The 26,099-nt window shown below is 32.8% G+C and overlaps 1 protein-coding gene across 2 annotated transcripts in view; it reads left to right on the top strand.

Annotated features, from left to right (window-relative positions):
- LOC126881348 (ataxin-2 homolog) overlaps positions 1–26,099 on the top strand; it is a 150,079-nt gene that overhangs the window by 29,729 nt on the left and 94,251 nt on the right. For both annotated transcript variants that reach the window (XM_050645590.1, XM_050645591.1), the window contains exons 2-3: positions 6,352–6,479; positions 25,045–25,326. In XM_050645590.1, coding sequence (XP_050501547.1) covers positions 6,352–6,479; positions 25,045–25,326 — 410 coding nt within the window. The remainder of the gene's footprint in view (positions 1–6,351; positions 6,480–25,044; positions 25,327–26,099) is intronic.

Genomic DNA, 26,099 nt, shown 5'->3' on the forward strand with positions numbered 1-26,099 from the left:
CGTTCAACCCCTTTTAACTACAGCCCTTTCAAAAATAAGGACTTTGAACCGATGAAACTTACAGATCATATAAACAATACATACACGAGTCAAGAAACTTGTGAAGTTGTAACGATTAAGTTCATTTGAGATACTAATTAGGGGGTGATTTTCCCGATTTTTTTACCAAAAAAAAGGGACTAACTTTATTTTGAGTGTAACTTGTTTAATTTTGATGCTAGAAATATTTTTTATAAAACAAAAATGAAGCTTTTTTTAAACACTTTAAATAAGTTGAAATGAGTTTTCCCCGAAATGTGCTTCATTTTTGCTTATTTCACGTTAAAGTATTCCATTTGGAATTTGACGAACATGAACCTATTTTTAATTAGCTATAACTCTGCTTCTACTAGGTATAGAAACGTGATATATACACTATTTTTTAAAATTTTTTACAGGCTATATTTTTGCTACAAATGTTTTTTCGACAAAATACTTACTATTTGAGTTATTTGTAAAAAACCATCTAAAAGCGTGGTTATTTCGTTGAAAAAATGAACATATTCACTGGCAAATAACTCGAAAAGTATTGACTTGTTGAAAAAACTCTATAGAACAAAAGTTGCTTAGAATTAGTCAGTTTATGTAATTCCGAACTTATTTTGGACATATATTTTTCACCCCCGATAAGGGGTGAGACTCACCCCCAGGGCAAAAGCACACATCGGCACAATATCACTTTTTTTCTTTGACCTACTAGCTATGTGTATGCCAAATTTCATATCAATCCAAGCGGTTCTTTAAAATTTAGAGGTTTTGCAATATTTTACTGCTAAAGAATGTACTATACGTGAAAACAAAAAATAACTCCACCCCAATTTTTTTATATGTTGTTTATACATCACTGATTAATAATATGGTCCACAAAAATGGCGAAAATTTCGTGATAGACACGCTAATTTCATCATTTTTGTGACGTACTGTACATGGGACTCACGTAGTAGAACTTTTTGGGGTTGGGGTTAATTTAGGGGGTGGTTTTAATGAAATTTTATTTGTAACACAAGTAACGATGTATTTTGTATTGATTTTGTGAGGTAGTTTACGAGATTTTTCTAAATACAGTTTATTGCTGGAATCTATTGCTAACTTCACACAAGTGGTGTAGATGCTATAATTTTGAGCTTTATAGTGAGTCTAGTGTTGGTAGGTCCCTCAAAATAAACAGGCTGCAGTGGCTAGACCACTTAGAGATAATGAACAAGATGGAGCCGTCGAAAGGGATGAAGTGAGAAGAAGAGGCAGGCCCAGAGCACGATTTAAGGACCAGGTGGAAGAGAACGTACGAGTGCTAAGAGTATGAAAATGCAAAACCAAGGTGAAGGATAGAAAGGAATGGAAGCTGAATCTAGAACAGACCTAAACCCGCCATGGGTTGTAGATTGTAGAGCCAATGATGATGATTATTCTAAGATCTCGTTATTGATGCCAGTGCTCCTTAATATAGATAATAATAAAATGATTGTTGATTTATTTAAAACAATTTATTTATTAATATAGTGAAATAAATAATCATAAATATATACATCATTTTTCAGTTGGCAGCTGATGGAGACATATTCAGCAAGTTAAGTAGCTGTTATTGACTTTATTTCAGTTTTAATTAGTTGTTCAGTAGATAACCTATATTCTAATTCTAAGTTAGTTGCTAACACGTTGTGTAATGAAGTGCATTACAATATTTGTAAAATACATATTCAGAAAATTACGTTTACATCTACATAAGATCTTTGTGAAAGAAAAAGAATGTTGAAGAAATTAATTTTAAAAAATGTGAAACATTTTATTTTATCTATTAATGTAATTTTACTGACAAACAAATGAAAATACTAAGAAAAAATAACATAACAATGATATCTGCATATTTGTTTATGAACAATTAATGTTTCTTTAATAAAAAATCAAAATGACTGCAAGGATTGTGTGAATATGGTGATAGTTATGTATCAATTTTGAGTTGTGCACAATCTACAGAGAATTTTATCTTTTACAAGATTTTCAGAAATTGATGGCACACAACCTTAATTTTACTTTTAATATCTTTTGTAGAGTATGTTACATGTTATAGTCGATTCGCTAAACTCAGACACAACTGGCTAGTGATTTTAGTAGGTAATTTTTTTGTTTTTGACCAATTTTGCCAAAATTGGCAAAATTACCAACTATTTAGTAATTATTAACTAATTAGTAATTTTTTTTGTCAATTTTACCAAATTGGCAAAATTACTTACTAAAATGACTAGCCAATTGTGTCTTAGTGAACCGACTATAACATGATTTCCTGCTATCTTTCTCAATGAAAAAAAAAACAGTTTTTGTGTCCTGTGTTGACTTTAAGGTCAGTTTACCAACATCATTCTGTTAAATAAATACCACAGTTAGAAGTCAGTACAGTAGAACAGCGGTGAAGCTCCAACAAGAAACATCCAAAAAGTCCAATGAGCAACACAGGGATTTTTCAATATTAAAATTTCTTTATTTATTTGAATTATACAGTTTCCATTGGCTTGCTGATCCAGTCATTTTATTTTTTAACTTAAAACATTCGCTGCAACTTTTTGTTATCGCTTGTTATCCAACAACTACAAAAATTTACTGTCTTAAAAATCAACAGGTTACTGTCATCCTTTGACTTGCTGTCATCAATTTGACTCCGATTGGAATCATGCGTTGCAAATGTGTTAAAGTGAGAATCGAAAGGCTATACAAATACGTTCCAACGGCTGCTATTTTCTCTTGTCAACTAAAACTGTCACTGTGACAATGGTAGTTAGTAATATATGCTTTTTCTCATGAGGATCTTTCAGTGCGTCACAGTTTTTCGATTTCTTTCTAACGCATTAAATTGCATGTGACAGAAAAAAACGCACGTCGGTGATTACATTTCGTCGATGACATTTATAACATTTATGTATTCTAGTTGTCAATAGATGGCGCTATAATCGAAAAAAAATTATTTACGAAATATATAATATATCTACGAATATAATCTGTACAATTTATAAGACTATACAAATCAAAGAAAATACCATTTTATAAATGCAATAAACACAATTGATTTGTTTTTATGCCAAATTGCAAATAAAATGTGACAACTGTCAGATTTAACTAAAATGTCATATCACTAAAATGTATATTATCACGGACTTACCTTCTTTTCTATCATTTGTGGCACTGAAAAATGCTCATGGAAAGAAGCATATCTTGCTTTCTCTTAATGAAATTCCCATATTTTTATACTTTCTCTTCCAAAGTTTTAAGGCAAATTTCAAGTATATTTTAAATATGAGTCAGTGCGAGACAACATCCCTGTTTTAGACCTTTGTTTATCTTAAATGGATTTTACAAACCGTTTGTTGTTTTCAGTTTTATAATGGTGTTCCTGTATAACTCTTTCACAGAATTTATTAGCGTAATACTAATGTTTGTACTTTCTAGGTGTTGTTGTGTGACACTGCCATAGGCTTTCTTCAGATCGACAAATAAAATGTATAGTTCTTGATTAAATGCTGGTCTTTTCCACTGTTTTGCTGATAGTAAAAAGGTGATTGACAAGAGATCTTCCTGCTCTAAATCGTACTTGTGCTTCCATGTCCCTATATTCTGCTTCAATTTTTTTTTATTTTTCAAAAGTTTACTATATATTCTTCTGATCGTACATGATACTGCAATACCTCGATAGGTATGACAATTTTCATTCTTTCATAAGTTTGTGCTCGTTAAAGTAGTTTTGGAACAGTCATAGATGTTGTTAAAGTTTGTTTGTTCCATTTTTAATCCATTATGCTGAGATGTTGCATGGGTCTAGTGCTTTTCCGTTATTTTTAATTACCACATATTTATATCTTTCTGTAATCCATAAAATTCGTGATTTGTATAGTTAGGCTGTCCGTTGATCCAAAGATAAGTTATTATCACAGCTCCTTTTTATTAATTTTAGTCAGAATGTTTCTAAATTTTAAATCAAATTGAGTTATTCTTCAGAATGATTCTTCATACTGCTGTAAAATAAAAAAACTACCCAAATAAAATAAACTTTATTTTTTCCAAAAAAAAAAATGATCTAAGCATGCATAATATTTAAAAAATTGTGAAGGTGGGGAAAAAAACAATGTTGGAAAGTACTTGAAAGCAGGGTTGGGCTGTTTTAAAACAAGCTTTTTAAAACAACGTTTTAAAACATGTTTAAAAACACTGGAAAAAACAGTTGTGTTTTAAAACACTGTTTTAAAACATTGTTTTAAAACATAGTTTTTTTTCGTTATTGTTTATTTCATTGTTATAAGACATTTGTCATTTGTGTTTGCTAATTTGCAAACATAGATTATAGAGTAAGTAGGTGCAATAACAATATTAATGCGAAGTAAAAAGTAAAACTGAAAAAAAGTAACTGACTAAACTTTATTTATGTTCAGGTAGCAAGCATACTAGTACTGGTAGACAGTGCTGAGTGCTGTAGTAACATTAACTAAACCAATACTCCTAATAAAGTTGAAAGAAAAAGAAAATTAAGAAATTAAATAAATAATTATTGAATTACAACAGCATCTATTACACAGTCCTACATCCTGCAACTGATATGCGATATAAAAAATAAAAATAACAATGAATGTTCCTTAAAAAAATAAAAACTATAAATAATGAGCTTTTACGGTTAATAATGTAACCTTAAACATTTTTATTTAAATGTTGAAATATTGTTACTAGCTTAGCAGCTTTGTCACTTCCTAACCTATTCCTCAATTTCGAGTGAACTAGACCATATGAAGAAAATAGCCTCTCCACTCCAGCACTGGATGCAACTGCTGAAAATAATTGAGTTGTCAACTGCAACAACTCCGATGAAATAAACTGTTTTTGAGATAGCCACCATGTCAAAGAACTTAAATTGTCTACTGTATTTTTTGCAAACAAATATTGTTTATTAAATGGCGGTGCTAAGGCACGGAATGCCAGTATTTCGGGCATCACATTTGGGTGAAAATCCGAAATAAATAACAATGCTCTATCAACTTCCACCTCAGTGAGTTTCTGACCTAAGTACTGAGGGTTTAATAAATTAAGCTAAATAATGCGCATCTGTTATAGCCATTAGAAAACGTGCTTCTGCTTTATGAAGTTCTAACACCACAGTATAAAAAGGGAACCTCTATATACTGTGCCAACACGTTGCTACAACCTTAGGTTGAGCTTCACTTTCACTTTGGAAGTAACCCAGTAAGTCCTTCCAAATATCTGTTGCATCTGCTATGGTGCAGGTATTTCTCTGGCATTTATCCAAAGCTCAAAATTGATATTCACTTTAATCAAATTAAAATTGATCCAAATTGGATCTCTCCGCCTTCCTTGACTTGACATATTTATAAACTTAATATAATTTACACTGTATACACTGCAACTATCCACTAGAAATTAAAATAGAACCGAAGATACCAATATGAAATTATATTATAATAAAGCAGAACTTAAAGCTTCCGCCCTATCCTGAAAAACTGAATAGCGAATGTGATTTACATAATATCACGTGGTATAAGGAAACGAAACAGTTATAACACTCGTTGCATGTACGCGCAGGTCGCGTCTTCGCGGGAATCCCATAGGTGTGCCAGTTGAGGTTTATCCAGTGAAATACGTAATTATTTTAAAACGTTTTTTTTTTTTTGTTTTAAAACAGTGTTTTTTTGTTTTAAAACAGTGGTTTTTTTTAGATGAAAAAACTGTTTTAAAACAACATTGTTTTTAAACAAAAACAACATGTTTTTTGTTTTTTTTAAACCAATTTTTGTCCAACCCTGCTTGAAAGTAGAACAAATAAATGAACTTGCTGCCATTCTAATATTGAAAGAATACTGAATGGACTGCTTTTAATTATAGAAGCGTAAACACTGACATGCGGTACGTGATACCGCCAGAAAACTTTACGAAACATACAACATTTTTGAACATAGCTGAAAGACTAAACCATACTAAAACTGCAGCAGTTCAGCAGTTGGGAGAAGGTACACTATGATGTTTGAAGGAATCTTTTATAAAACAAGTTTTACAACAAAATATATTTTCGGCGAGGCATGGCATACCGCATGTCAGTAGTTAGGGGTTAAATAACTGTTATGCGTAGTGGTATTTATTTTTAAAACCTAGTCCCCGACTGTGTATAACTTGGGCAAAATATCAACTGTGGTTATTGCTTATGTTCACACGATCTTACATTAAATTTATCATGTTAATTTTTCGTGTAATACATTACTAATACATATAATTGTAAATTTTATTCTATTACATTGTGTTCATAAATGTTTCCCTTAATTACAGGACCCAGAGACCTTCAAGGTCAGTGGTATCCGATGGAGTATACAACAATGCTCATTTTATGCATGCTTCTACTGGACAAATTGGTAATGTAGTTCGAATTACTACAGCTTCTGGAGTCGTATGGGAAGGTAATGTGTTTTTTTAAATCCCGTTTATTAATCTTTAAAACTATATTATATGCCATACAAAAGAAGTATTCTAATATATCTTATGCAATCAGATGTCTTTCCCATAGTTGTATAATCATATTTGTATTTGAACTTGATAATAAAAACTGCCTTATTTTATGTAAACATGTTTATTACTTGTATTAAAAAATAAACTACATAATGCGACAACTCTACATTGTAGTGACGTAGTAATTTTGCTGAAGAGTAAAGTATCTTTATTTTTTACAATATGTATTGAAAATTGTTATTATAAAAAGTTGTTCGTAAACTATGTTTCGATGTCCAATTGCATCCTTCTAGTTGAAATATTGTGAACGATAAAGGTACTGTACTCTAGAGTGAAATTCATATTTTTTGACATACAGTGGAACCTCGATTATCCGTCAGGGCACCGGACCAATGGTATGACGGATAATCGAAAAGACAGTTAACAGAATATTAACAAAACTTAATTGATCAAACGACTAAGTGACACAATCAGTGTTCGAATTTGAATCAAATTTAATCATGGTGACACACATATATTGACTGTAATAATTATTGTGCTGTGCATTTTTATTTTCGGCTTGATATTCTAAAAATAGAACTCTGAAAGCACGGTATCATTTTTATCGCCTATTTAAATTGAAATTTAATGCAGAGCCCTGAATAAGAACAAAAATTATTTACATAAAAAAATGCGGTGGTGGCATAACTGCACGTGTACATTTCAACGAATTTCGTTTGGCTTATCGCAATGCTCAAACAAAATTAATTAATGACTAAATTTTTACTTATGTTGTCAATATAACTGATGTAGGTATGGACCCTGACGGTTAACAGAGGTGACGGTTAATAGAGAGACGGATAAGCGAGGTTCCACTGTACCTCGTAAAATTGATAGAATTTGGTATCTTAGTTTATATACTATTCAGACATTTTTATAAAGAATAAATATTTTTCTTCCTCTTCTTCTTCTCGTTGTCCTTATGTCCTATAAGAGCGTCGGACTTTGGTATCACCTATCCATCTTTTACCCATTTCTTACACGCCTTCCGGTCTCCTGCCATTTCCTTCATCTGTTGCACTGTTTTCCCTCTCTTTGTCCCGATTTCCTCGATCTGCTCCATCCGCCCCTTTCTAGGTCTGCCCCTTCTACTTTTCCCCTGTCTTTTGGCATCTGTCACCTTCTTTACTAGTCTGTTCTCGTTCATCCTAGTTATATGTCCAAACCAATTCAGTTTTCTTTTTTCAATTTTTTTTCTCTATTAGTTCCTGACTTAGCATGTTTCTGATGTTTTCGTTCCTTTCCCTGTCCATCTTCGTCTTTCCAGCTATTTTTCTCAGCTGCTTCATTTCTGCTGAATTTATGGCACTTTCATGTCTTTGATTTGTGACCCATGTCTCGCTTGCATATAGAAGAGTTGGTACTGTGATTGTATTATATACATGTATTTTTGTTTCCTGGCTGATTTCCCGTTTTCCCAGTATCGTATTATTAATCGCATAATATATTTTCGTAGCTTTCTTTGTCCTATTTGCAATTTCTAGGTCTAACTTTCCGTCATTCGATATTATCGTGCCCAGGTACTCGTATGCCGTCACCCTCTCCAATTCTTGCCCTTTACAGAACACTCGTGTTTCGCATATTTTTCTTAAAATTAATAGAGTTATCAAGTAACTCTATGAGAATACGGTAACGTTATAAATAACATGTAAAGTTTACAGTAAAATAGCGTTACCGTATTCTCCTAGGGTTACTTGATAACTCTCTAATAAATAACAGGTAACTGTTACACATTCAATTTCTGGACTGGGTTCGTTATCTATTACAATTTGTGATATTTGATACCAGTAAAGGTTTGTTATTATTCGTAAGTCCTTTTTGTCTATGTGTCTATTTAGCAGACCTTAAAATTTGTATTATTAACTAATAATTTGTTTGTGGGCTTTATAGCACTATGAACGTATGTAATAAAAGGTCAAAATAAGTTAACGAATTGCCAAAATAAGTGTTACATTCGGGTTTTTTGTGACAGAAGTGACGACCATAAAACTTTGCATTTGATGAAAGTAATGGAAAATTTTATGAAGGTATTAACTTGTCACTGCATATCAACTCAATAAAATTAAAGTAAATTACAAAACGCTTCTTGGCCTTGAATACAAAAATCGTTATTCTAAGAAAAAATTAGTATTTAAAATACATTCAAGGTTACATTTCTTTTAATTGCATAGATTCAAAGCAACTTTCCAATTTTGTTTGTGAAGAGCTTAAAATTCATCTATTGTCTACATAAATAAAGAAATTAGTGGGTATTCCTAGAAATAGAGCTGTATAAGGAAATGGTTGTTGAATGTATTTTAAGGATTTGAATATTTATTGTGATGAAAGGTATATTTAATTTCTTCTTCTCTTTATTTTTCTTACAGTATTCTACCTCAATTATTGTTATAGATAATTCTGAGAACTCAGTTGACTGATATCTGGTTTCCACGCTAATTATCTTCATTATACACTCACCGACACAAAATTCCGCCACCCAAAATTTTTAATTAAGTTTGACAAGTTATAACTTTATTACCTATTTGTACTCCGATTTTCAAGATTCTTACAACAGTTTGTAGGTACATGTATTGATGTTGTTTGTTATTATTCCGGTAACGAAAATTTTTTGCTTAGATGACATTATACGGGGGTGAATGGAAGCGTTGTATTTTCTCCTTACTTTAAAAAATTCCGTGAAAAAATTGGAGGGCTGATTTTGATTCATACTCCTTTTGAAGTCCTTTTATCCCGGAGGTATCACTAAGGTTTTGGTTTTTGAATTATCCGAATATCTCTTTTCTTGTAAGAGCTGTAAATAAAAACACTGCTTTGATGGTTTTTTTTATTTAAAAATATCAAACGCACTAAAATTAACAAAACAAAACAATCCAATAGCTGGTATGTCCATCTCTTGCAGCAACGACTGCTCGCAATCTGTTTGGCATCGAATAAAGATGTCTTATCCTTGCCTGGGGAATAGCCCGATATTCCTCTACTAAGGCCATAACTGTACCAAATTTTCTGGAGGCCTAGGATGACGGCGAATAGCTTTTTTTTAAGTCATCCCATAAATTCTCAATAGGATTGAGATCTGTGCTGCGTGCGGGACATTCTAATCTTATCAATCTAACCTCTATTTTCTTACAAGAAAAGAGATATTCGGATAATTCAAAAAACAAAAATTTTAGTGATGGTTCCGGGAGAATATGACAGGAGACTATGAAATAAAATCAGGTCTTCCATTTTTCCACAGATTTTTTTAAAGTTAGGAGAAAATACAACGCTTCCATTCATCCCTGTATAATGCCATGCAAGCAAAATTTTGTGTTACCGGAATAATACGAAACGATATCAATACGACATGTACCTACAAACTGGTGCAAGAATCTTGAAAATCGGAGCACAAATAATAAAGTTATAAATTGTCAAACTTGCTCAAAAATTTTGGGTGGCGGAATTTTGTGCCGGTGAGTGTACAATGTTTACTTTCGAGTGTAGCTGTTTTTGCTTGAATGTGGTTTTATGTGTAGGATACATCGGCGATAAACTTGATTTTTCTGTTCTTACGTTATTCTCTATTTTCTCGTTCTGTTCTTAATTCAGAGAAATATAAGGATTTTCTCAGGGCACTCAAATATCCAGGTAGCTGACTACTTTGTTAGATATTGTAGACCTATAGGAAGAAAACCTGCCTGTTTACTGCCTAGAGTTCGCATCCGTTTTTTAATTATTAACAATTTAGTGTAAAAAACGCGATTTTTTCGATTTTTTGCACCCTAATAAAAAGCTAAATAGTTGACATAAAATTACAAAATTTGATTTTTTAAACATTGAAAAAGCTTCAAAATACCGATTTTTTAATGTTAGAAGTCAATTTGTTGCTTCGCAAATTGCAAAATAAATGAAAATCGATATTTGTTAATAACTTTTACTAAATTTAACTTAGAAGGTTTCACCCAAAGTTGGGTATTTTGGTACTTAACAAATCCTCAAAATTTGAGACCGATTCATTAATTAGTTTAAAAGTTATTCTATTTGTTTATCCCAGAGACCTTAATTTGCAATAACATAAGACAGAAAATAATGAACATAGGGCAATTTTGAGTATGCCAAATGAAAGTAGAAGAGATATGGTATCCAAATATATTACAAAAAGATAAAAAAATTAATTAATATAATCAAAAATCGTATTGTCAAATTTTTTAAATGTAGTTTGTCAACATTTAGAATACCTTTAAAAATATTGTCCGGAGAAACAATCTTTTATATATTCGAAAAGCTAGTATTTTAACACGAATTTTCAAATAAAAAATTTAGCCTGGGTTTATTTGTGACAAAGTTAGCCATATGTTTTTTTTATTCACAGCTAATTTGTTTATAATAATTAATAGCCCAATAAATGACCGTTTTGGAGTGTAATTTCCAGGGGCAACTCCGAATTGCATGAAAATTTGGATTTAGGTTCTACTTACCCTCCACTTCAAAGTTGAATTTGTGCCGTTAATTGCTTTTACTTGGGGGTGACAGTCACCCCTTCTGGGGGGGTGAAAAACGTGTGTTTAAAATAAGGCCGGAAATGGATAAATTGACTTATTTTAAGCACCTTTTGTTCTATAAAGTTTTTTACGTAAGTCAATACTTTTCGAGTTATTCGCGATTTAAAATGTTGATTTTTCGAAAAAAAAACTACGTTTTCAGACCGTTTTTCCCAAATAACTCAAAAAGTAAATATTTTATCGAAAAAAAATATTTTAAGCAAAAGTCTAGCCTATAAAGAAACGAAAAAAATGGTGTACCAGTAAAGTCTACAAATTGAGTAGAAGCAAAGTTGTAGCTCATGAAAAATACGTTCTTATTCGTCTAACTCCAAATCGAATAATTCAACGCGAAATCGCCGAAGAAAGAAGCGTTTTTCGGGAAAACCTTATTAACATTTTTAAAGTATCGAAAAAAAGCTTATTATTTGTTTTTTACAAAAGTTTACAGCATCAAAAAATAAACGAGTTACACTGAAAAAAAAAGTTGGCCCCTTTTTTTTGGTAAAAAAAAATCGTGAAAACCTCCCTCTATTTAGCACCCTAAATGAAATTAATCATTTGGCTTTACCATCTATTTTAACTGTATGTGTATTGTTTATATGATCTGTAAGTTTGACTGGTTTGAAGTGATTATTTTTAAAAACATTTGGTTTTATAGTAAAAAAAATTTCCAAAAATTTTTGAAAAATTTAATTTTTTCAAAATAACTTAAAATGTATTAGTGATAAGAAAATCTTAAAGAGTAAAAAAATGTAGGTTTTGCTATTATAAATATGCTAGTTTCATTTTGTTTCTCCGTAAGACAAAAATTGGTTAAGATATAGCTGTTCAAAATTTGCATACACTCGTGATTAGTGACCCATTCAAGCTTTCTCAATTATAACCCTTTCAAAAATAAACAGTTTAAACCGGTGAGGCTGACAGATCATATAAAAAATAGATAGGTAAGTAAATTGTTTGTAAAGCGGTAGCGATTAATTTCATTTGGGGAGCTAAACAGGGCGAAATTTTCATGATTTTTTACAAAAAAAAAAAGAGGGCCAACTTTATTTTGAGCGTAACTCGCTTATTTTTAATGCTAAAACTTTTGTTAACAATTAAAACAAAGCTTTTTATAAACACTTTAAAAAAGTTTAAATGGGTTTTTCCCGAAAAGTGCTTAATTTTTCGGTGATTTCACCTTGAAATATTCGATTTGGAATTAAACGAATTATAACGTATTTTTCATGAGCTACAACTTTGTTTTTATTTAATTGATAGACTTTACTGATACACCATTTTTTTGGGTTTTTTTATAAGCTACAGTTTTGCTAAGGATATTTTTTCGATAAAATATTTACTTTTTGAGTTATTTGCAAAAAACCGTCTGAAAACGTAGTTTTTTTGTCGAAAAATCAACATTTTCAATGGCAAATAACTCGAAAAGTATTGACTTAGTAAAAAACTCCATAGAACAAAAGTTGCTTAAAATCAGTCAATTTATCCATTTCCGGTCTTATCTTGTACGTATGTTTTTTCACCCCCGAGAAGGGGTGACTGTCACCCCCAAGTAAAAGCAACCAACGGCACAATTTCAACTTTGAAGTGGAGGGTAAGCAGAACCTAAATCCAAATTTTCATGCAATTCAGAGTTGCCCCTGAAAATTACACGGTATCGCCGAATTTCCCGTTCATTTACTGGGCTATAAGGAATATCATTGATGCCATTTTAAAGAATGGGATTTGTATTTTTTGTTATAAAATTTGCACAAACATTGTACCTTCACAGCAGCCTCTACGATTTTAAAAAAATGTTCAAAGGGTTACTAGGGGAAACCTACAAGTCCGCTGAGTTAAAATACCGAAAAAGCAATTTCAAACTAATACAATTTTCTATATCTTCGGATCAACTCAATGGATTTTGATCTTTCTTTTTTTAATTTGTATGTAATTTCTACGTACAACACAAATATGTACTTTGTTTATAAATTTAAACAAAAATCTATTTTTTTAATCATAGTATCATTCATGATCATAGAAAAAGTTTTAATAAATAATTTATTTTTATTGGATAATTATTTATTGAAGATAAATTATTTATTAAAGTATACCTTAACTTTTTCTATGATTAATAATGATTATGATGAAAAACATGGATTTTTGGGAAAAAAATATTTTTTTTCTAAAATTGTTTAAACAAATTAAACTGTTCATTAATTAATAAATGTCTAGACAAAGTGCATATTTGTAATGTAAAGAAAAATTACATACAAATTAAAAAAAGAAATATAGTAATGAAACACAGACATACTCACAATCATTTAATTATACTTTGACGACCGGTTTCGATCTCTACAATATACAGATCATCTTCAGGTCGGCGTTACAAGTAGTTAAATGATGCCGTTACAAGGATTGCGTTGCAACTTAGTTGTTGTCATATTAGTACGTCCAAATTATGCTAATTGGTTTGTTGGGATAGTGACGTAACATGTCTGTTTACCCTATCACTATCCCAACAAACCAAAAACCAATTAGCATAATTTGGACGTACTAATATGACAACAACTAAGTTGCAACGCAATCCTTGTAACGGCATCATTTAACTACTTGTAACGCCGACCTGAAGATGATCTGTATATTGTAGAGATCGAAACCGGTCGTCAAAGTATAATTAAATGATTGTGAGTATGTCTGTGTTTCATTACTATATTTAATATGGACTCACATATGCAACCCATTCAATTTTTAAAAAAAGAAAGATCAAAATGCATTCAGTAGATCTCGATATATAGAAAATGATAATGTATGTAGTTTTAAGTTGCCTTTTTTAGTTTTTGAACTCGTGCATTTGTCGCCTCCCAGCTCCCCCTTCACTTAACCACCCCTTCACTAGTCACCAATTAAACTATATTTTTAAAAAATTGTGTAAAATACCAGCTTTTCGAATATGTAAAATGATTTTTCTGCGGACAATATTTTTAAAGTTATTCCAAATGTTTATAAACTACAGAATTTAAAAAATTTGGCATTAGGATTTTTGACTATACTAGATAAATTTTTTTATCTTTTTTTAGTACATTTTGATAGTATCACTTTTCTACTTTCATTTGGCATACGCAGAATTGCCCTATCTTCATTATTTTCTGTCTTATGTTATTTCAAAATAAAGGTCTCTGGGATAAACAAATAGAATAACTTTTAAACTAATTAATGGATCGGTCTCAAATTTTGAGGGTTTGTTAAGTACCCCAATAACCAACTTTGGGTGAAACACTAAAGTTCTAAGGTAGTTTTATTAAAAGTTATTAACAAATAACGATTTTCACTAATTTTGCTGTTTGCGTAGCAACAAATTAACTTTTAACTTTCAATAATGGGCATTTTGAAGGTTTTTCAATGTTCTAAAAAAATAAATTTTGTAATTTTATGTCAACTATTTAGCTTTTGAATGGTGTGCAAAAAATCGAAAAAATCGCGATGTTTGCACTAGATTGTTAATAATTAAAAAAACGGACGCGAACTCTAGGCAGGAAACTGGTAGGTTTTCTTCCTACAGGTCTACAATAACTAAAAAAAAGTAGTCAGCTACCTGGATATTGGAGTGTCCCTAACATGGTCTATTTCTAGCTTATTTCCCTGTATCATGTGTGTGTATCATTTGAGTGTCCCGAACATGGTCTATTTCTAGGTATATCTACCTTGTACTTTGTTTTCAGGACATTTTCAGTCTTAGATTATAAATCTACAGACATTACAGTTTGCGTTTAACACACAAAAATATGATTTGTCTTTTCATACTAGTAGAAATAAGATCAGTACTAAACATTTTGTTAGTAAACTTCTGTAAATATATTAATAATAGACATAATTAGGAACTATTTTTCTTCCCATTTTAATTCATTAGATTTTAAGAAATCAATGAGCATCATCTTAATATGGCATCAAAGGATGTCGTATTTGTAGAATTCTTATTTCTGTTTTCAAAAACCGTATATACGGTGAAATTTTTGTATGACCAAACCAACTAACTTTTTAAAACCGGACCTAATATTTTCTAATAACTAATTTTTAAGTTTTCAATCTAATAGCACATAAAATAATACTAATATTACTCTACATCCCACCAGATTGAAAACAATGGGAACCTTCTGTGGTTACACCTCAGAGGCTTCTAAAATTTGCAAACCATAACGGATGCTGAGACTAAATAAGTTGAGGGAATTTTACAATTTATAATTCACGTCCCATCTGCTCAGCGCGGTAAAGTTCCAACGAGAATTGTTCCCTTCGTACTCCAATCAGAGTAAACATGTAAATCAAAAATGAATAACCATTTTCAATTTCGTTGCAACACGAAACTACAGCCGCGTCATATTCTAGTTTAATCAGAGAGTGCAGCAAGCACCTCTACCGGTTTCGAAACTTATTAGTATCTCATCAGGAGGCACATATGCTGCTCTCTCTGGCCCAACCAGGACAAACCCCGGCGTGCAGTTACAGATTGCAACGAACGAAACGGTAGGGATGTCCTAGCGGCAACTGCTAGCAAAAGACTAAGTTTTCAATCTAATAGCATTAAAAATATTACTCTACATCCCACCAGATTGAAAACAATGGGAACCTTCTCTGGTTACACCTCCGAGGCTTCTAAAATTTTGCAAGCCATAACGGATGCTGAGACTAAAGAAGATGGGGGAATTTTACAATCTACCGTAACCTGGCTACGCGCTCCTAGTTTATTTAGGGCACACACACACACAATCCCATACTAGCTTAGAATTGACCTCTCCAGAATTGACCGTCTTAAGAGGCTATCCTGGTGTAAAAGTGCGAAATTCATATACTTTTTTTGGGAATTTCTAAAAGAAAAAGTACTGTAGCAATCGTAATGAAAATTTGCATGAGCACTTATTATAAAAAGAAGTATACGTAAAACAATTTTCACAAAAAAATATTAAAAATTAAATAATTTATGCGCGATCTACTGGCACTGTGAAAATAAAAACATAGCTCCACTGCTGCAGTGATTGGGACTAACAGAGATCCTGAAACATAAAATTTCAAAGTGATTATTGAAATATCAGTTATTTTCTATACCATCAACTAGGATCTTTGAAAAATATTAAAATTTGGAAAAATGACGAAGTGTTAAAATTTTGTTTTAATTAGCTAAAACATTTTCAGTTTCAAAAACCGCCAAATTGACATTTCTTATCCGATAAAAAAACTTCTAGTTAATGGTATAGAAAATAACTTATATTTCAAACTTCGAAATTTTATGTTTCAGGATCTCTATTAATCCCAAATACTGCAGCAGTGGAGCTATATTTTTATTTTCACGGTGCCAGTAGATGGCGCATAAATCGTTTAATTTTCAATATTTTTTTATGAAAATTGTTTTACTGTACTTCTTTTTATAATAAATGCTCATGCAAATTTTGAAAACAATTGGTACAGTATTTTTTACTTTGGAAATTCCAAAAAAAAGTATATGAATTGCGTACTTTTACACTAGGATAGCCCCTTAAGCACTGCCTGACAGTCTGTGACGATGGCAATTGAACGGAACATTCTTTCCTGCCTTTCTATTTCTTCCTTGCAGTGATGGATTGTCCCTATTTCTGCCTGTAAAACTGTGACATCCTTAGAAATAGACCTACCGGGAAATGTATCCCTTGATTTGTCCCTACTATGTCGGCTCCGACACCTTCCAGTGTGTTTGAACCATCAGTGTACCAGTCTTCCAGTCTTCCCTGCCTGGGAACTTTTGTTTTATATGAGTAAAGAAATTGATTTAGGAAAATACTGTCTTCAGTTCTCTTCTATATTAAACAACTTCGTGTTAATTGCCTAGATTGATGATTAACTACAAAAAGGAATACATATATGAATTACCATAAATATAACTGTGAGACCTACGAAATGAACATGTTCGTTTATTGACGGCACTAACTGATATGATTTTAGTGAGATATTACAAAAATTAAACAAATTCGGTAGTATATCTTCTTCTTTTAATAGGACTATGTCCTGTTTCTTCTGTTACAGTCTCTGCTGTGATCAGGAGCTCCAGCTCTCGTACCTTCATTTTTTGGGTCTTCCTATAGGTCGCTTGGTGTTGGGCTTCTGTGTCTTCGCCCATTTCGCTATACGTTTAGGGTCCATCCGATCTATGTGGTCTCTCCACATGCGTCGTCGTGCTCTTGTCCGTCTCATTATGTCTTGAACGCCTAGCTCTCTCTATGTGTCTTCGTTTCGTATTCTATCTCTGAGTGTGATACCTCTTATGGATCTTAGGGTTTTCATCTCTGTTGTTCTCATTATTTGTTTGGTATTTGTTGTCTCAGACCTTGTCTCAGCTGCGTATGTCAGTACGGTAATATATGTGGAGTTATCAAAAGAAACCTAAAATTTGGAAACTAGATCTGGACGTCTACCAAAAAAAACTAAATTCAGACAAAAAATGAAATCGTTAAGATGAGTGTATGGTTGTACCAATCTAAGAAAATATTAAACAAGAACTTACCTAATTATATATTTATAATTTAAATGAGAGCAAAGTTGACAGAGAAATATTAAAAGAATGAACGATAACAGATTACTCCTAAAAAAGTGGGACGTCCAATACATGATGAGGACTGTAACAGGCAATAGTGCTTACTAGAAACAAAGATGTATAGTACATTAAGAAATATGTATTTACTGATGTGGGTCTGCACTGACTTTTTAGGTTGACAGGAATAGAGATAAGTTTTCACAGTCAACTACATTTTGTATTGCTGATAAAAGAGGGTAACCGGTTTCGGAGTATACAATATATACCACAGCATCAACTTAGTTACACAATCATTGTGATAATTGGCATCATCTGCTTGTCTCTGTTTCTGTCAACAATATGGTCAATATGACTAAAGTTTTTTATGAAGTCATATTGCTCTTGCTCTTTATGCATACTTACCTTTTTGTTCTTCCTTTGGACAGTTGCCTGTTATTCATCAAATAATAATACTGTTTTATTTCTACATATTACATTTCCCTGTAGCATTCAAGGATACTTTTATAACATAATAATAATCTTTTCTAATCAGTATTTGTAGTTTCTACCGATAATAAACAATTCTAGGAATAAGATTAAAAAGACATTTCAAAGCCTGCAATATGAATGAAACTAACAGATAATTTTAATTTGGAAAATTACAACACTATTATAATTTTATACAATTTTAGAAAGTTTGAAGAATTTGCAAGTACATACATAGTATATAGTTACAGAAAAACAACTTGATATATCACAAATAGAAATATATTTTTTATTTATCGTATGGCATACAATAAGAACACATAATTGAAAGCAATATAAAACGTTACATGGAGTAGATATTACAAACGAACATCTAATGTATTAATATAATCTAAAACATTTTCGGTGGCATTCAGGAACTCATCGAAAACTCAAAGGAAAACTCCTATCGTTGCGCATCACAGTCACACTCAGGAGTAAGGTCTTTTCCCCATCTATAAAAGCTGTCAGCACATCTATTTTTTCTTCGACCGCTGCTTATTCTTATTATGTTAGTTGTCCATGTATTGCGGGGCACTTCAAAGCCTGTCGGTTTCTGATCGATACAGGCCATTTGATGTGCTTCCTGTGGTGAATCGCTCTCCCATTATCTTCTCTAAGTGTTAGTGAGGTTGAAATGTTCATGATGTAAGGAGGTGGCCGTTAACAATGGAATATATATCTGGAGCGCAGTCTCTTCATTTCAGTATCAAGCTTATCATCTGGGATGGGTAGTTGGAGGTTAGTTATCCTGGATTTCTCGATATTCTCTGAAATAAATGACTTCTTCTAGTTTCGGTGGTGGAATGTGACTCAGAATGGGAAACCAAATGTTCGGTGTTTGTCTAAAGGCGGAAATACATATCCGCGCCGCGAACTCCGCGCCGTGTGAGCGCCGCGCGTTCGTGGCGCGGTTAATGTTCGTTAAAATTTTCATTTTGACGAACCTTCCGCGATCCAGAGGAAACTTACGAACATTTAGTAATGGACCAGGATAGTGTGACGTCAAAACGTCAAAAATTTTCCCCAAACACGTTGTGTCTAGGTATACGCTAACGTGTACGCAAATAAAAAAGTTAGGTAGAATTAAACGTCATAACAAATATTTTTCTATCAAACAAACACTAAACATATCAAAATATCAAAATAGCGTGTATCAAAATATACAGTCACTGCCCACGCTAAATAGTCACTAGCTTGATGAAGTTTAACTTTTTTATTTGCGTACATTTTAGCGTGTACCTAGACACAACGTGTTTGGAAAACTTTTTTTGACGTTTTGACGTCACGACTATCACGGTCCATTGTAGATAATTAGTATTAAATGTGGGTGCCTACATTGGATCCGTTTTTCTCCGATCAGATCAGATCCGATATCGGCCGACGTCGGGAGTAGCTTCTCCTATTCTCGTCGAGAAGTGTTTGGTTTCATTCCGATTGGTTGCAGATTGAGTTGAAAGTTGGTTGCAAATTGGTTGCAAGTTGGTTGCAAATTGGTTGCAAATTGGTTGCAAGTTGGTTGCAAATTGGTTGCAGGTTTGTTGCAAATTGGTTGCAAATTGGTTGCAAGATGGTTACAAGTTAGGGGTTGCAAGCGAACATGTTTAAATGTATTGAATGTCATCATCTCATTTTCACTTTCCACGGTAAACATCAATAAGTTTGATATTTCCTTCCTAACACTCCATTGCTAACAAATATTCAACTCAGGCGCCCCAAAACCAACAAACCACTCGCAAACCCGTCCAAATACGTATTGCGAACCATCAAAGCATTTGTTGAAAAGCCGACAGAAGTTAGATCGTGGTGCGCCGTGTGCGAGCCGTTTGTGTGCCACTTGAAAACACGTACTAATCTAACAAATATGCTGCGCGCGAGCGGCTCGCACACCGAGCAGAGCGCATATGTATATCCGCCTTAATTGTACCTGAGATCATTCGCATTATCTGGTTTAATTAATATCTGTCAATACTCTTCGTGTGCTTGCTATTGAGCCATACCGTGGAAGCATATAGCATTGTTTCTGTAACAGCCATGTTATTATGTCTTGTTGCAATGGTCCAGTCGTCAGCGTAGCCAAATTTCTGCGGAGTTGTCCTGGGTAGGTCCGCGATGTATAAATTAAACAGTAAGGTAAGGTAAAGTTTTCAATCCTAATATCAACATTAATAATATTGAAAAATATTAAAAACATTACTAAAAGATTTTTAAATTTAAAACTTATTGGTCCATTTCCCTGGTGACACCTCCAAGGCTTCTAAAATTTGCAAGCCAGGTGGATGCTGCAGTAAAGACAAAAGGAAGGAATTCTAAGCGTTGCAATTCACAACCCCCGTCTGCAGCTTGGTAAAGTTCCAACGGAAAATGGACCTAGTTACTCTAAAGGAGTACCTAATACTAATATAAAATAAAAATGTATACCATTTTTATTCAGTTGCAATGCGAAGGCAAAACAATCCTCTTTTTCACATAGAATAGGGAGCGCAGTCCAGCACTCTGAATCGACGATTTTCGACTCTTATTGGAGTCATCATCGGAGAGGCCTAGGCCTGCTGCTCTTAACTCGAAGTGACCAACCATGAAAGTCTTTACCTTTCAATTGCCCGATGACGCTAGTCACCTAATCCATACACGTCAGTTGCAATGTGGGGATAAACTTTCATGGTTGGTCACTTCGAGTAGAGAGCAGCAGGCCTAGGCCTCTCCGATGATGACTCCAATAAGAGTCGAAAATCGTCGATTCAGAGTGCTGGACTTCGCTCCCTATTCTAAGCGAAAAATAAGATTGTTTTGCCTTCGCATTGCAACTGAATAAAAATGGTATACATTTTTATTTTATATTAGTATTACTCCTTTAGAGTAACTAGGTCCATTTTCCGTTGGAACTTTACCAAGCTGCAGACGGGGGTTGTGAATTGCAACGTTTAGAATTCCTTCCTTTTGTCTTTACTGCAGCATACATCTGGCTTGCAAATTTTAGAAGCCTTGGAAGTGTCACCAGGGAATTGGACCAATAAGTTTTCAATTTAAAAATCTTTAGTAATGTTTTTAATATTTTTCAATATTATTAATGTTGCTATTGGGATTAAAAACTTTACCTTTCAATTGCCAGATGACGCTAGTCACCTAATCCATACACGTCAGTTGCAACGTGGGGATAAACTTTCATGGTTGGTCACTTCGATTAGAGAGCAGCAGGCCTAGGCCTCTCCGATAATGACTCCAATAAGAGTCGAAAATCGTCGGTTCAGAGTGCTGGACTGCGCTCCCTATTCTAAGTGAAAAATAAGATTGTTTTGCCTTCGCATTGCAACTGAATAAAAATGGTTGGTATACATTTTTATTTTAAACAGTAAGGGTGCCAACAGATTCCTGTGACAGTCCATTGCTTAACTGCATTTGGACACTTTTAAAGTTGCCTATTGTGACGAAAAGGTCTATCGGTGAACATGCTATCAATGAGTTTAGTTACCTTTTGACACGGGATGGCACGGATTCGTTTGCAGATTAGTCTTTGTCTCCAGGCGGTATCATATGCAGCTGATGACACTTCACCGGCTTACACTTTACACCTGAATTGTTCACAAGATGGCTCCTCCCCATGAAGATGATCTAGCTGAGGATGTTCTTCCAAACTTATAATCTTTTACAAAAAAAAACAAGATGTAAATCATTTAATACCAATTCAATAATGTTGTGTGTAATACTATTTGTTTTGAACCAATCGATTCTTCATCCTTCCTGTTGGGTAAGTTCCTTGACTGAGGTGGGCGTTGTCACCACATGTTGAATTTTTCATTTTTCATATCTAATTTTTATTATATTATATTGTAGGTCAGTTCTATGTTGTGTTCCTGTATTATTAGCTGATGATGGCTCGTGTTAGCAAAAAAAAATCATTTTTGTGGTACATTCTTAGAGTCTGGTACTGTGTTGATAGAATAAGGTTTGAACTTGAATTTAGGTACTGCGTAATTTGAAAAATATTTTTTACTTGTTTTTGAACTTTGAAAATCCATCATCTTTCATTATTTTTTCAGTTTTAAAGGACATCGCACACATCTTATGGAAAATATAATGTCACTCAAATTCAATAAAATTTATACGAATAGATTCGTTTTAAATTAACGGTCAAATCTTATCATTGCGCCAACTCCATATTTTCAATAATTAGAGCAGAAATTGATATAAATAAATCTGAAATCAAATGGATACGTACATAAGTTAGAGAGAGAAAAAATATTTTATAATACCCAAATTGTCGGTACTCCATAAATCAGCGGATTAGTTTCACTAATCCGCTTAGGCCCAGCGGGGTTTAAGCTCTTTTGAATAGCACCCAGAGCAATAGTAATTGTAACTGACAGTTTTACTGACTCCAAAAATGTGATTTCGATAAACTTTAATTGCAATTTGCGCCGTAATTAATCATAATTAAGAGTTGGCGCAATGATAAGATTTGACCGTTAATTTAAAACGAATCTATTCGTATAAATTTTATTGAATTTGAGTGACATTATATTTTCCATAAGATGTGTGCGATGTCCTTTTTATAACTCGAAAACGATCAACTTAAGAGAAAAATTACAAAATACCTATTTGTTTAGAATGATCCAAAAAAAATGAAATATCTGCAAGGACCGAATTTTTTTTTTAATTTATAAAAAAAGTAATTTTTATTAAATAATTATAGTCAGAACAAAATTAGGTCGGACACCCCTTGTTTTTTATAATTGTTAAGGCCATTCCTTCTAAATCATAACGGTGAATATCCTCTCGTCTCAAAAATTTCTTTCTACACGTAAACGTTTCCGTGCAGAAAGCCCAGATCAAAAATTCTGTTCACCTGTTATCGAGCCGATAGACAAACCGGACACCCCCTGTGTGGCAGTTAAACAATAAAACGATTAACTTGTGGCCATTCTTTTCTTCAGTGGGATTATGGGTAGGTAATTAGAATGTACATTGTAAATTATTGTAGAAACGTGCAAAGTTATATTTTCGATAACAATATTAATTTAGATTTCAAATTTTTAAATAAAACAAATTAGATAGGTACAGCATGATATTTTGAGGTCACGGTATTGCTGAGTTGGGTTTTTTTTATACCAACCGAGACGAGAAGAAATATAAACCCACAAAACATTATACATGAAGATGACATTGAAACGGTTGAAAAGTTTACATACCTGGGAGTAGAAATTGAATATATATCGACGGATCAGAAGATGGAGAAATACGGAAGAGAATAACGCAGGTAAACAGAGCTTATTTTGCCATCTCCCATATATTTTGGTCTAAAAGTGTCCACCGAAATACAAGGATGAGAATCTATAAAACCTTAATTCGACCAATAACATGCTATGGCACTGAAGCCTGGGTCCTGAAAGGAACATCCAAAAACAAGCTCAACACATTCGAAAGGAAAGTACTGAGGAGGATACTAGGACCTGTGAGGGAAAATGGAATCTTCAGAAGTAGATGCAACAACGAGCTTTATCAACTTTATAAGGAAACACCCTTGTCAGACTTCATTAGAATACAAAGATTGCAATGGGCCGGACATGTGATAAGAATGGGAGAGGATAGGCGACCAAAAAGAGCACAGAATGCTAGAATCCAGGGAAAGAGACCGGTTGGAAAGACAAGAAAGCGCTGGGAAGACATAGTAAACAGCGACGCACAAGTCCTTTTAAGAGTCCGTGTATGGAGAAGAGCAGCCACAGACAGGCAAGGGTGGAGGCAAAAAATAAAGGAGGCCAGGGCTCAATTTGGGCTGTAGTGCCGTAATTTCGAAACGGGAGAGGATAAGAAATGCAGAAATTAGAGCACGCATGAGAATACAAGGTACAGTAATGGTTCGGAAATGTCCAACGAATGAAAAACAGTAGACTCCCGAAACAAGTAATTGCATTGTCACCTACAGGAATACAGAAGAGAGAAATACCTAAGAGAACATGGATGAAAAGAATAAGAAACTCAATGAGCTCCAAATCCAAAGAACTTAGAGAAGATCAATGGAACAGCCGAATTGAATGAAAAATGGGATCGGATAACGTCGAAAGACGTTCTAAACGGATTATGCATATCATCTTATACATGATAATACATATATTTATAATGAAAAAGTTTATACAAGTAACACGTATTATAATAATTTGAGTAGCATCATGAGCAAGATCGATAAAATGCAATTACATTTATAAATATAGAATTGTGCAATGTTTCTTTAGAGGGTGTTTTGAAATAAAAATTATAATAAAATTTTTGTCAAAAGTCTAAATAATCTTTGTCCATTCATAAGCACTAATTCGTTTTCGTACCTCTAATAACATTATTGATAATCCTACCGACAGGGTTTCTTTACCTGTTGGCTGACCGCGGGCTGGATATCAACAGTCGACAACAAGGACAGAATGACGGCCGAAAGAGATACCTTTTAGCAAAACTTTGAGATTTTTAAAAAAGTTTAAACAAAATAGCTGCTTTGTGTTACACTTTATGTTAAAAACAAAAACAGATTCGGAAAGTGGGAAAAACTCTCTAGTGCCGTATTTAAATTTAAATTTTTTTACGTTAATTTTAAGCAAAAAAGTGTAAAAAAAACATATTGTTTAAACAATTTAATAATTGATAAGCAAATAGTGCACTAGAACTTTTTAATACCTTTCATATAAAAAAAAGAATTATCTCAATATCTGCCATAGTTTTTACGTTATTTTGTTTAAACTTTTACATTGGAATTTAGCTATGCTCAGAATCGCGAGGAACAGCCTTAACATACTAAATTATATATCCGATAATTTTTATCGATTAAAGAGATCGGTGGAGATTGACCTTACATCGTATCTTAGACTATAATTATTAATTACTAATGTGAACCCTCTTTAACAATTAACTTTTTCAAAATTACAGGTGTATTTAAGACATTCTCAAGTAGATTTGACGTAGTATTAGAGGTGGCAGCCAAAGTAGAAAACCCAGATAGTCCCAATTCCCAGATCAATGTTGATACCTACGTGGACAAGCTCATATTTAAGGCGTGTGATATTTTGACAATGGTAGCCCAGGATGTAGATCTAGAATACCCAATTAGAGATACTTTCCAAACGGATACTGCCATTTCCGCTAGACTTAACGGTAGTACTAAGTTAGAAGAGCGAGAGCTGGAACCATGGGATTCTTCAGGGATGAATGGTAAGATTTATTAGATATTTTTTTTGTAAGTATAATAGCATAACTGTAGTGTATTTGTGTTTACTCCGTCTCCGTCATCAGAAAATAAAAAAAATAAAAGAAAATTAGGTGTTGAAACATTCTGTGATAATTAGGTATATGTGATCACTATAAGTATTTTGACAAATTTTTAACAAACTTCATGTTTTCGTTTTCGAAAAAACTCAAAAAAAAACATTTTTTCATTTTCATCATAAGAAATACTTATGATTTTTTTTTTAATTTTTGAATATACAGTTTTGCCACAATAGGAAAAAATAATATGTTACGGCTTATAATAAAGCTACCGGTAAGAAACCGGACAAAATTTTAATAACAACGTATATAAAACTGTAAAAGTGGAAAATATTTGCAATAAAACGTTGAATATTTTTTCCTAAACATGGAAAAATCTCGTTAAACAAGAATTATATCTTGAATTGCCGCTATCAATTTGTGCCGCCATGAACTAGCTCCATCTACAACATCGGTAATATTTATGTTCGATAGTTAGCAGTACCTTCTGCTTAGAATCGCCTCACACGCAACTTGATCCTAACAGGGTTGCTATATCAATTATTTTATATAACACTTTGGCAGATTACAACAAAATTTAATAAGAATGGTATCGGTTTAACTTTAAACTTTACTTACTTTTGTTTTGAAAGTTTTTTATTTCATAAAGGACATCGCACACATCTTATGGAAAATATAATGTCACTCAAATTCAATAAAATTTATACGAATAGATTCGT

The sequence above is a fragment of the Diabrotica virgifera genome, chromosome 3 (genome assembly GCF_917563875.1).
Source record: "Diabrotica virgifera virgifera chromosome 3, PGI_DIABVI_V3a".
Classification (NCBI taxonomy): domain Eukaryota; kingdom Metazoa; phylum Arthropoda; class Insecta; order Coleoptera; family Chrysomelidae; genus Diabrotica; species Diabrotica virgifera.